Source organism: Kwoniella dendrophila, chromosome 2 (genome assembly GCF_036810415.1).
Source record: "Kwoniella dendrophila CBS 6074 chromosome 2, complete sequence".
Taxonomy (NCBI): domain Eukaryota; kingdom Fungi; phylum Basidiomycota; class Tremellomycetes; order Tremellales; family Cryptococcaceae; genus Kwoniella; species Kwoniella dendrophila.
Window position 1 is genome coordinate 1603735 of NC_089477.1, and position 13546 is coordinate 1617280.

General features: G+C 41.2%; 3 protein-coding genes across 3 annotated transcripts; 1 reads left to right on the forward strand and 2 right to left on the reverse strand.

Annotated features, from left to right (window-relative positions):
• Nucleotides 1-118: 118 nt before the first annotated feature.
• L201_002013 (uncharacterized protein) lies at nt 119-6920 on the reverse strand (the record flags this gene model as incomplete). The annotated part of the gene is made up of 8 exons (XM_066217793.1): nt 119-1654; nt 1726-1766; nt 1830-1936; nt 2005-2416; nt 2490-4847; nt 4915-5965; nt 6039-6762; nt 6838-6920. The coding sequence occupies 8 exons, from the start codon at nt 6918-6920 to the stop codon at nt 119-121; spliced, it is 6312 nt and encodes a 2103-aa protein (XP_066073890.1).
• Nucleotides 6921-8736: 1816 nt separating this feature from the next.
• On the reverse strand, nt 8737-10560 carry L201_002014 (uncharacterized protein; the record flags this gene model as incomplete). The annotated part of the gene is made up of 6 exons (XM_066217794.1): nt 8737-8806; nt 8903-9401; nt 9481-9817; nt 10089-10349; nt 10419-10471; nt 10542-10560. The coding sequence occupies 6 exons, from the start codon at nt 10558-10560 to the stop codon at nt 8737-8739; spliced, it is 1239 nt and encodes a 412-aa protein (XP_066073891.1).
• A 648-nt stretch (nt 10561-11208) lies between these two features.
• L201_002015 (uncharacterized protein) lies at nt 11209-13456 on the forward strand (the record flags this gene model as incomplete). The annotated part of the gene is made up of 10 exons (XM_066217795.1): nt 11209-11260; nt 11323-11410; nt 11519-11735; nt 11837-11933; nt 11993-12051; nt 12113-12166; nt 12232-12312; nt 12386-12611; nt 12676-12775; nt 12841-13456. 10 exons carry the CDS (start codon nt 11209-11211, stop codon nt 13454-13456), a joined length of 1590 nt encoding a protein of 529 aa, XP_066073892.1.
• Between the last annotated feature and the right edge of the window lie 90 nt (nt 13457-13546).

Here is a 13546-nt window from a genome sequence, read left to right on the forward strand (position 1 = left end):
ATAGGGAGACATCGTCTTATTACAACCAAAATCTTATTACATATGACAACATACATGATAAATCCATATCATCTTTCTTCGCCTCTTGTTCACACACTCTCTCGACAACCTAGATGGATTACTGCAACACCTCAACCTGCACGTCGTTCAATCTGATCACATTCTTTTCACTTCCTTTATCATCATCATCATCATCATCATCATCATCATCATCATCATCATCGTCATCATCGTCATCATCGTCATCATCATCATCATCATCATCATCATCATCATCGTCATCATCATCATCGTCATCATCATCAACAACATTTTCGGCGAAATCCATGGTTTCTTCCTGCATAATAATGTCTTGATTCTTATCTTCTACAGGTGTTGATGCATTTTGAATACCTTCTTCCGGAACGAACTCTCTTGCTGAATCGTTCGAAGGTGCCGAAACATCTTGCGAAAATTCGGTCGTTGATAGCGTTACAAGTGGAGGATCGGATAAAGACGAAGGGGTAGGTAAAGCGGGTGTAACGGGGGTATCGGGAACGACAAAACTTCCCGCGAAACCAAATCTTAGGGGATTACTTGTACTTGGACCGAAACCAAGAATGGGTGGACATGGTCTAGATTGAGAAAATGAGATGGACCCTGATCTTTGCGTTATGGGGAACTGAGGTCGAACATTGGCATTTGCGATATCAATGGGTGAAGTGAAACTTGAATTGAATAATGATGATGCTGCATTAGGTTTCATTACTCTGAATGGTGTTGTATTGATCGGTTTATTATTTGTGACGGTAGAAGTCGACGAGGATCCTTGTTGATTTTGATTAATATCCTCAATTCCATTTTCTTCAGGTTCTTCAACTAATTCAGCATTAGCTTCTTCCTCATCTTGTTCATCATTCCCGTTATTCATATTAGGTAATCTGAATAATGATGATATCAATTCATCTTGAATATCTCTTTGAGTTCCTGATGGTCCAGCTGAAGGATTATCATTATCTCTATCGTCATCATCATCTTGATCATTCCATGACATAGGGAATGGAGCAGGTGTAGGTACACCTAAAACCAATTCATCTTCGATTTCAAGTGCATCATCTTCTATCCACGGTGTAGGTGCTGAGCCATAGATATTATTGTCTCCTTCCAAATAGGAAGAATCATTAGCTAACTCCTGATTTTCATCTTCCCCATTATTGACTTCCTGAATTTGAGGATCAACAGAATTCATGAGTCTCAATACTCGATCTCTCTTTTCCTGCTCAGTCATTTTCCTTCTTCTGCTTAGAGGAATTTCAACTACCACTTGTAATCTTCTCTTTTTACCCTTTCCTTTCTTAGCTGATTTGGCATTCAAACCGATAAGATCGTCTTCAGGAATGATAGGAGAATCTTCAATGGTTTGTAGCATGTGAGGCGGATGTTCAACATGTATGATAGGATCAGGACCAGCGAAACAGTGCGAAGCGACTTTCTCTTTGACTTTGGCGCTGTAGAAGGCGGATTTGTGAGTTGATCCGATGACTAGCGGCGTCGTCAATTCGTCGGTTCTTGCTGTTTCTGGTAAAGGTTCAGCAGGTGGAGGTGGTGTAGGAAGAAGAGCCGAAGCTAGAGGTACAGGTTGATCGTCAGGCGAGTCATGAGTTTTCGTGACATGCTGATGACGTTTGATCACAGGTCAGCTTGACGTTGACAATTAGGCACGAATTACAAACAAGCTAGACTCACTCGTGAAAGGTGTGAAACGTTCAGTGATGTCAATTCGCAATCTATGAATCGTATACACAATCAGCTATTCAATTTGGACTTCATTGCTCGAATATCTGACTGACATTCATATGGACATCTCAGGTATTTTGAGATATGTCTTGCGGTGAGATGCTGCATGAGATCATTTTCCGTTGGGAAACAAGGTTCTTCACAACCTTTCCATCGGCACCTGTAACATTCACATGAGAGATCATCAGCAAGTATTTTACCACATCAACCATTTGAGGAATAGCTTACCTATAAAACCATCTACCTTTTACGATTTCTCTTTCAGTAGCCTTCCTTGTATTCCAACTCCATTTTTCAGTTGAAATTTCTTCTCTGCCTTGTCTAACATGATTCTTATATTCAACATGTTTTTTGAGTAAAGTTTCACTTGCCAATACCGAATTACAGCCTTTCCATAAACAAGGATTTTCATTTAATCTGTTGATCAATGATTTTTCAGTTAATACACTTGCGAAAGGTTCTAGAAGAGCTGGACCGGGTCTTGATAAGAATCGTAATGGTATAGGTTCTGGTGAAGATGGTCTGATTGTTCTTGATCCTCGTTGCACAGTCAGTTTCACCGGTCTCAACGATACATTCGCTGCTCCAGCTCGGCGTCGAAGTGTTCGTTCATCGTCTGAACCATCATCTCGAAAAGCATCTAAAGCAGGACATGTGTAATGTATTAGCTATCTTTTTACCAGTAGTTTAGAAAGCTAGTTCGGACGACTTACCATAATGACCTCTAGAAATCAGTTCTTCTCTCCTTTTTTTGCTGATAGGTATAATAACTTTAACTCTATCAATGGGTAGTGAAGGAATTTGCTTTTTCTTCCTTTTGACGATTTTTGGTTTCTTAACTACTACCTCAAAGTCTGGTTCAGATACTTCAACTACTTGATCTTCTTCAACTAGTTCCGCGGCTTCAGTTTCAGTCTCAGTTTCAGGTAATGGTTCAGGTGCAACTTCATTTTCAGACTCCAAAGAAGGTTCGTATTCAGGTGAAGGTTCGATATCAGTTCGAGCCATTTCTACTCCAGATTCAGCTTCGACTTCAATTTCGAGTTCATCTACCTCCGCCTCAGGTTCAGGTTCAGTTTGGAATTTGACTCTTGTAACCTTTTTCGATGAAGGAACTTCGACAACGAGAATACTCTTCCTTTTAGGTGTGTTAGGTCCCGCAATAGCGGTTGAAGGCTGTTGAGATGGATTTTCACTAATGATTGATGATTTAGACGGTCGTCCTCTTTTCTTGCTACCAACTGGAGTCTTCGTTTGTCGAACTAGATTACTAGCTTCGGCAACAGCCTCTGTTGCTGTAGAAGCATCGGCAGGAGAATTGACCTTGGGTTTCTGAAATGGGAAAGGCTGTTTGATTTTTTTGGGTCTGCCCACCTTCCTTCGCTGTGAAATCGGAGGATGTTCGATTTCTGTATCTAGTTCACCTTCCGCGTCAACTTCATTATCGATATCGATGTTGAGCTCTTCTTCACCTTCTTGTCGATTTGCAGAATGAGAAGATCCAGCTTGAGCTTCTTGGAAAGGACCCCCATTTTCGACCAGAGCTCTAGCTAATTCTTGTACTTGAGCAGGAGAAGGTTCGAATCCATCATCTTGATTTAGTGTTGTATCAATATGAAAACTGAAATTGTCTGGTTGGGATTGAGCCATCATGACTTTCATCGTCGAAGGTGAAGCGTGTTGCATATCTGCAATTGTAGTCTTCATCGGTTTCTTACCTTTGACCTGATCAGAGATTTTGTATGAGGGCGACATGTCTGGATTTTGAGGTAATTGCAATTCTTGCGATAGACCAGATGGTCTTTTTTGCAATATTCGAGTATATGGTGAATCTTGTGAACGTAATTGTGCAGAGCTTGAGTTATCCGGAGTGGAAAGATCGATCCTTTTTCTAGGTGACAAATCCGTTACAAGAGGAATTCTGTTCTTATCAATAGAATTGATGGTCGCTTTCTTGTATTTGGCAGGTGGTGTAAATATTCCTTGAACCTCTTTCAGTTTCTGACGTCTTAATTTGTCTTTAGCGGATCTTTCAGCTTTCCTTTCTTCGTGAGTCATAATTTTCTTTACTGGACCAGAAGCACTGCTTTGGGCGCCATTTTCAGTGGCTTGGGATGGTTCACCATGACTACTCGGAAACATGGCCGAAAGTATATTTTGGGATGGTATAGGCGTGGCCGAAGCTTGCCTTGCAATATCTGAGTGAGGTAGGTTGAGAAGAGCTGGATCGATATGATCAGTCTCAGCTTGAAATAGCCCTTCAAAGCTGTTCAGTTGCGGAGGTGATTGTGCTTGAACATCAAGCTGTGAGAAGGTATGAGGATATTCGGGTTGAGAAGCAGGTACAAGAATCGTATCATCTGTGCTGTTTGCTTGAGTTTGCGTTGAGATGTCATCTTGTTTGAATGGGGCATTCCGATCATTCGTTTTGATACCTTTTCTTCGTCCCCTTTTTGCGTAGGTGCTGCGTTTGGGCGTCATGGCAGCTAAAGCGGCGGAGGCCTGATCAATCTGTGACTGACTTGCTTGAGAAGATGCAGGTAATTGGGTTTCAGCGACGCTGGGAGGTTGAGACAATGGTCCAGCTTGTGATTCCGCAGAGTGGACATGCGATCGTGGAGGTGCACTTGAGATAGGTTGTTCAACATTCTGGGTTGTCTGTGGAGTAATTTGAGCGTCACCATCAATCTGCACCTTAGGCTTATTCTTGCCACCAAGCTTTCTTCCTCGTTTCTTTGGCGCTGCATCAGTTGCATTATCACCTGATTTCCTAGACCTTTTTTTCTTAGGTTGTGGATTTGATTCCTGAGCGAGAACAACTTGGTTGCTTTGTCCTACAGCAGTCTCCTCAACTATTGGTGATCGTTCTGCATGAGAGTTATGCGATTCTGAGGTGCTGGAAGGATACATTTGTGGATACAGAGTAACAGGATTTGCGAAACTTCCCGGTGGGCCAGTAATAAGTATGCCGGAAGGAGCGGTTTCCACATGACTAGGTGGAGGAGGATTCGAAGGTGGTCTATCGTCCATTGGTGGTGGTATCACACTTGGGTTACCGCCCATGATTGCCACTAAGAGGTTTAAAAATCGGTCACATCAGTGTGAGAGTCATCTCAAGATGAGATGAGCGGAACTTACATAATTTGGTCCAGAACACCAATTCTTCTGGCGAAATTGGTCGAGTCGTTTGTCCTGCCTTCAGTTTTCTGACCGAATGTCCGAGCTCATGACACCTCTTACTATACCTAATCAAGTTATCTGAGCTCCATGTCAATCTGTTGACATTGCTATCGCCTGCCAGATCTGGTAAAGGTAGAACATTTTTAGTGACCAGTTCGTTGAATGACGAGAGCAGAGGAACTTGATATTCGCCCAAGGACTTATTGGAGAACCTAAGCTGAACTGTTCTTGAGGTGGAAGCAGAAGGCTGTGGAATCTGGGCAGGAACCTGTCTCGTTATGCCCGACTGAGCAGACCCAGTTCCTGACATCGGCAAGGCATGGGACTGGGATATTGATGCTGTAGATGGGTTCCGTTGAGGAGCTTCGTCATTGGGTCTTGTCAGGAGGTCCGGTAGCCTATGCGGAGGAAGGTGAGAGGGAACAGGCTGATGTAAAGGTAACTGTTCAGGGACAGTGGGTGATTGTTGAGTGTGATTTGATGAAGAAGACGCCGGACGGGCGAATACCGAAGAAGGAGAGTAACTTGACATGGTATGTCGAGACGCTGCAGAAGGTTGCTGTCGATCAGTTGGTCCTGACACAGCAGGATCCGCAATCCTCGTATTCTGATGGGTGTTCAATGCTTTAGTCGCTTTAGGCGGTAGGGTAAGCTTGGAAGGATCCACGTAGTGTTGCTGCTGTGGTGACGGCACTTCTCTCCTATTGTTTGAAGCTTGTCGGCTTGAAGACGCTGAAGATTTACCATACATTCCAGGGTTCAGGGTTGCAGTCACCGGAGTAGGGAGTGTTGAAGAGCTGCTTAAGTTGGAATTTTCCCGTGTCCGAGGTAGGGCGGCCCTTTCTTCAGTTCCTTTAGTCTTATCCCATAATATTTCTAATCCACCTAGCATCTGTAAGAACAATTCTTGTAATTGCTTGGCGATCGATTGTTTGACTGTTTGAGGTGTTAGATCATCGGCAAGGTTCAGCAATTTTGCCAACATATACCACCATCCCCGAGAAGACACCTATAACGATGGGAGATTTAGCTAATTTGTCAAACGGGAACGAAAGCTGTATATAACATTATTTATGACTTGCTTCAGTACTTCCACCGGCTCTTATCACGGAAGCAAGTAGTTTATACATATCTACTTTCTTTCCATTAATCCTCCAATCTGAATCTAAACCAGTTGATTGTCCCATACAATCCCTCAACCAATCATGCAGTTGTCTCTCAGAAGGTAAAGGTACAGTTTGAGTTGCAGCGAAAGATGCAGACTGCGGTGTAGGGAGTGCAGGAGAGAATTGGGGGGATATCGAAGATGATGCAGCAGCTGAAGAGCGATCCAAATCTCTGAAAGATTGCGGTCTAGTAGGACCAGAATTGTATGATACATGTTGTTGCTGTTGTGGTTGATGTGATTGATGACACACATGATAATGCGATTGATCTTGACCTTGATGATAGGATTGGGTATGATCTTGCGTCTGTTGATTTGATCTGGATGTAGAGGAAGATCTACCAGATTGTGTTTGTAACGGTGGAGGCGCTTGCTGATATATATGTTCAGTGTGATTCTGGTATTGCGGATGCGAGGAACCAGATGGCCAGTTAGATGTATTTGAACCAGAGCTAGAACCTATATTCCTATTTGATGAAGTGAGACTTTGTCCAGCATTGTATATGGATGAAGTCAACGCCGTGTTTCTCGCAGATGTCGAAGTTGTCGAGGAAGATGAATTAGATACGGTTGCTGACCATTGAGGTGGATATGTTCCCGAAGCCGTAACAGGGGTATTGAGAATAGATGTTCTTGAAGCGCTAATAAAGAGAGGCTTGAGTCAGTCACCAATCAAAAGTGATAAGTTCTATGAAGCACTAAGGAAGATCACTCACTACCTTTCTTCATCGTCTAATAATCTCAATTGCTCTTCCAACATCCGTCTCTTCTGCTGTCTTCGCTCTTCGGCATCGGACATTACGAGTATTTTCTCTTATCGATAACAGCTTGTCCAGCTGATATAATCTTGAGTCCGCCTTCCTATATTGGTCCAATTGTTCCAGGAATCATCGGTGCATCGTGACCGACACGATTCCGTGAGTGATGCTGGAGAAAATCTATTAGATATACGTATAATGGAGAAAATCTATTAGATATACGTATAAGAAGAAGACGTCGAACACAAAGTGAGGTTAATTTACCAAGATCAACATTAAATAACCCAGTCGCGTAATAAAGGTAGAGCCGCCATCATTAATCATTGCTGATGTGGCATTAGTTTTGCTCACGATGCTAAGTGAACGGAAGCAAATCGATAACCCCATCTGACCCACTTGATGGTAAGCATAAGCATACAACCAACCATTCGTTGTCCTTTGCATAAAACCAAATAATATCTTCGAAAGTATACAACATAAGTTCATCAGTTGACCACCTCTGAAAACACTATAGACGACATGGCCGGAGCAGGTAAGTGCTATATCTGGCAAGGGACGATAATGTGAGAAAGTGGAAAAATCGATACTTATAAATATCGATTGTGATATAGGATTTCACCCACACCCACCATCACTTCTCCATAGGGGATTAGCAAAAGCTTTAGGTGCAGGAATGTGGTTTTTCATATTTTATCGTGCGAGGTAAGTTGAATTGAGCTATGATGATGTTTCAATAACTTGCTTGAAACGATCACTGATTTACATTATCAATTATTGGTACATAGACAAGATGGACCTGCATTAATAGTTCGTTGAATTCTCTATTCTCAAAAACTCATACTATCTTATATATAACCTCGAACATTTGTGGTTCAGTTCTTTAACACCCGCTGGTATACAAGGCAGCTATCAAATGATTCTTGATCAAATGCAATGCCGATGGACCCGCAAAGCTAGAAATTGAAGCTGACGACTCTTTTATTCAATTTACTAGGGTCTTAGACATCCTTGGGATGGACATGGTCATGGTCACGGTGAAGAACATGGATCGGCACATCATTAAACTTTGGTATATATGGATAGAAGGATGTATTGTATCTAATTAGGAGTGAAAAGGGAAACCATTGAGCACAACTACTGACTTGACATTCATTGAATATTTTTGAACTGGTATCGCAGACAGAGGGAAAGATAGAATGGAAAGATAGATATCGAGCAAGTATCAGCGGGAACGCAAGAGATAGCCAATGAAGGAAGTGATTTGGCGACCGGAGAGGAGGAGGGTAATGAAAGCAAGATGCATCCAATTTCATAGAGAAAGAGGTAGCAGATGAGGGTGGACGAGAATAGGAGATAAGTCGCGGAGTTATGGGAAAGACAGAAATCGGACAAATAGCTAGAACAGAAGGACGGCCAGGAGAGAGAAGTGGGAAGTTAAACGCTAGCAAGCTAGAATTAAGTAATCCAGGCTCTTGGAAACGCTAATTTAGATGAGCAGATCCTAACTGCCCGTTTTCAGCTTGCATTATTATTTTTTGGGAAGACCAATCAGCCATTACACAAAATATGTTCCCACAAGATCTTACCCGCAATATATCTTGACCCAATTCTTCGAAGAGCCATGGCGTAAGCTATATAAGCAGTTGCAAGTCTAACCGTTATTGTTCTTCCAACGAGAGCTCAATAGTCCAATCCATGCTGCCGCAACTGCTTCGTGCGAGGCGCTCCACCCTTCCGCATTAAAAGAGCACCGGTCCTTCGAGATATCATGCATGCAGATATGTCATTGTGCTCCTCAGTTTCAGTCTATAATGATACATAAACAACCTATCGAGAAAGATCTAGTTCTAACTAAATCTAAGGAAGGACGTGGTATGCCTTTGGTGGTTTATGTTTCCCTGTTTCGACTGGAGTGTCGTAACTTGTGCTAAAGGTGTAGGTAAATCGCAGTGTCAGCCAAATGAAACCCTTTTTGCGAACTCCAAATATTGTATAAGATACAAACATAGGAACGGATACTTACGCAGCTCTATATCTTCTTAAGTATTTAATAGCATGATCTTCAACTGGATCTGGAGTCATATCTAATTCTTTCCAAGATTTAACTTGTTCACCATCTATACCTTTCATTTGTGGATTATAAGATTCTTCCCAACCTTGATTAACTTTATCTTGATTTGTTGATTTAAAAGCTTCAACACCTAAATCATCAATGTATTTTCTTTCAATTTCATCTGGTGAGATTGTTGGCCACCAAATACCTCTATTTAATCCTGTTGCAACTAATTTAGCTAATTGTTTAGGTACTGTAGGTGCTGTTGAAATTGGGTTTAATGTTATTGATGAAACTAAAGATTGTAATGAGTTGAATGTATGTAAAACAGGTCCAGGTAATGCGAATGTTGATGCAACTGATGTAACAGGGGCATTTAACATTAAATCTAATGCTCCTGCTACATCCATTACATGTACAGGTAAGATTTTGGTTTTACCTTCATTCAATTTGAAAAGAATTGGGTATTCTACGAACGGAATAACATGAAGTAGTTCAGTATCTCCACTCAATACTGTTTACAGTTGGGAAGAAAGAATAGCACTCACGAGCAATAGCATTCAATAACCAATCTTCGAAACCGAACATTTGGGATGGTCTAACGATAGTAGCAGTTGGGAAATGATCTCTAACAGCTCTTTCACCATGGTATTTTGATCGGTAGAAAGCGGATGCTGACTCTGGGTGAGCATTGAGGTGAGAAAGGTGAACAAGACGAGGAACATTCATTGAAGCTGAAACCTCAGCAATAAGTCCAGCAGCTTTTACGTTGACATCTTCGTATTTGAAGTTTCTTGTTTCCCAATCTCTACCAACTAAGTTATATACTACATCTGATCTTTTAACACATTCTGCAATTTGATCGGCATTTCTAGCATCCCATTCCTATGTGAAGTGATTTGAGATTAGCATATTTTTTTGTTTGCGTGAAAAAAGGATGCCAGCAGCATTATGACACAATCCAAGCCGACTCCTCCATATTCATCTCAACCCCGTCCATAATTAACGGTTTCCCGTCGTACTTTCTACTACTGCTTATGTTCACAATATCCAGATACCCGAATGCTTGGCATTGTTCGTATTATCTTTTTTATTTGACCAGTAAAGTATGATTCTAGATTGATACAAATCCTTTCAACAAAGACCCCAAACTCACCATTGGTACAATTTGACCTAAATCACCCATGATTTTCAAAGGTCTTTTCTCATCCTCATCACGATATGGTACAATGACTTGTGTACCTTGTCTGGCTAATTTTTGAACTAAATATCTACCTAAGAAACCGGTACAACCGAATACAGTTACTGTATGACCTGAATCTGATGATCTACCTCCTGTAGGTGGTCCATATTTAATTATTGGTTTTGGTGTATGTGATGGATCAGGTGATGATGTAACTACTAATTGATGGGCAGACTAATTTATCATCAAAATATCATTGATTAGCTCATATTTCTGTCATTGTGTTTCTTGGTGTAAACTCACTCTAATAGCAATTAAAGATCTTCGTCCAGCAACTTTGGCTCGGAGGACCGGCTCTACATTGTTGAGTATTTCTTTCCGTGTTAGCCACATTTCTACTATCTGAGTACGAGAAGATTAGCTTACGCATTCTTATAGAAGCCATCTTGACAAGTCTACCGGTTGATGTTAACGTGTAGATCGAAGAATACTGATTTTGTTGCAATTATCTATATGTCAATATTGACGTTTAAGCTGAAATGTTGGAAATGATTGATCCCTGGTTGGAGGGACCACCACTGTACACCACTGTAAACCATCTTCATCCTTCACCGTGAGCCTATCGGAAGAAAGTAATCCTTAATGTGGCATATATTTGATTCCGTTTATTCTGCGTTATTTATTTGCTTCGGCGGGCGTGACCGTTGTTGTATATGATCCGTGCATATGTCGATTAAGATTACGCTATGCCACGCCGCGTTGACTGTTATGTGCTTCTGATGTGAGAGACTGTTGCTGCTATTGTTGCTCTGTATTATCACTTTAGTCATAATCAATCTTTTGAAGATATAGACCTATCCAAGAAATAACCTATCCCGCTCTCGATTGGTGAAGCGATAAGTACCAAGGAGAATCATTCAAGACGGATCCTATACACGCAAATTTAGCTCATCACATTGCAAAATTCTTTTCTCCTTCTCCCGAATCTTCTCCTGGACCTTCGAGATCACAAACACCTTTTCAACCTGATTCAACAGAAGGCCAAATCCAGCTTACTGTAGAAGATAGGATAGATAGAAATAAACGAAACAACATGATGGCTAGCAGACCTTGGTCCAGCTTGACTCCCGTTCAAGCGTTAGTAGGTAGGTCATCAGAACTCGGTAACCGTAAGCCACGCGGAAAGCTGATGAAGCGAGACACTTAGAACAATGCTGTGATCCTACTTTGCCTGTACCAAATGATGTAGCAAACATAGAATTGGCAGAAATGATAAATCAAAAGAAGGCCAATAGGTAAGTTACATCTCGCACCATTGCATCTTTCTCTCTTACTTCCGTCCAACCTACAAGTACCATTTTGGATAGAGATAACTAATTTCCATGCTACCCGCTACTTTACAGTGCAAGAGAAGCTACACATGGATTATTAACGCATATCAATTCACGTAACCCAAATGAAGCGATCATAGCTTTAGCTGTATTAGATCATTTAGTTAAGAATTGTGGTTATGCAGTTCACCTTCAAATTAGTACGAAAGAATTCTTAAATGAATTGGTTAGGCGATTTCCCGAACGACCTCCTATGGTCACAGGAAGAGTTATGGGTAAAATATTAGAGGTGAGTTTCTAATTTGACCCGGCAAATCATTGTAATTTAGTTCCAATTAGCCACAATATCCCTAGAGTTCAGAGATAGCTAAGGAAGTTCTCCTTAAATAGCTGATACATGAATGGAGAAATACAATATGCGTTCATTCCAAACACAAGGACGATTTGGTGCATATAAGGGATATGCATCGATTATTGAGCTTGAAAGGTGAGTCAAGTAGCTAGACAGACATCGACAACAGCTCATCGTATTCAATCCAATCATAGGTTATCGCTTCAAATCTTTTGATGCTGCTAGGGCTATGGCTTCTGCCAATCCTAATGAGGTGAGTCATCTTCACAACACCCAAAATCATCAGAAGAAGCTAACATAGGTCTGTTTTGTAGGATTTGAAATCGCCTGAAGAGCTTGAAGAAGAAGACAGACAAGCGAAATCAGCTGTAAGCTACCCGTTAGACTCCCTTGGGTTGAAGCGGAACATTAGCTGACTTTCGCATTATTCCAGAAACTGCAAGAGCTCATCAGACGAGGTACACCGAGAGATTTAGCTGCTGCTCAAGAGTTGATGAAGGCTTTAGCTGGTGCTGTGAGTTTGACAGGAATTCCCACTTCAGATATCACGTGCGAAATCCTGATGGCTTTTCCTCTGTGTCATTTAGGAACCTGAAAAACAACCTGATTATGCTGCTCAAACACTGAAAGAACTCGACAAAGTACAATCTAAAGCTATTTTACTCAATGACATGCTTAATAATGCTAAAGAAGGTGAAAAAATTGGATTAGAAGGTGATGTTTATGATCAAGTCGCAGCTGCTTGTAGAGGTGCAAGACCAAAAATTCAAAAGTGGGTTGAGGATGATGATGGTTCAAGAGAAGGAATGATGGGTGAGTTGAAAGGTCGTATTAGATACACAGGGAAGACCATTAACTGACATATGATATAATATAGATCGTTTACTATTGTGTAATGATTTAATCAATACTGCTTTAGAAAGGTTCGAAGCTTGTAAAGTTGGTGATTGGTCCAAAGCACAAGCTGTTGTTGAAGCGTAAGTGCTGAAATTCGTGTCATACATATTGAGGGCATAACAACTAATGTAAAATCAATGTTTAGCCACAATCCTAACAAGAAAGCAGCAGATCTCATTTCATTTGATGCATTTGCAGAAGACGATGAACCATCTTCTCCAACGAATGGTAGTGGTGGTGGATTAGCATTACCAAACGATACAAGTGCACAAGGATTGACAGCATCGGGACTACCATTTGATCTGTTTGCGCCTTCTCCTTCAGCTTCGCCAGCTCCTACACAAAGTGGTATCGGTAATTTCTCTTCATCATTTGGTAATTCTCAACCACAACAACCAAAACAAAATCCAATGGATTTCTTTAATACCTCTTCTTCTTCATCATCTTCATATCTACCCCAACAACAACAACAACAACAATTCTTTCAACCGCAACCTCAACCAACACAACAGCAATTTTTACAATCACAACAGCAACAACAACCAAGTTATAACGGTGGCTTTGGTGGTGGATATCCCCAACAACAACATCAACAACAACCCAATTATGGTTATCAACATTCCCAACCTTCTACACCTGGATACTCTTTATCACCTCAACCACCTCAACAACAACAGAATGGTCAAAAACCAAATCAACAACAACCACCGGCACAGCAGAAAAAGGATGCTTTTGCAGATTTAGTGAATTTGATGGATTAATAACACTTGCTCACTACGGTGTTGGCCTTGACCCTTAAATAGATTATACTCATAGAATTTGGAGAACCTTTAGTTGTTTTGATAATATCA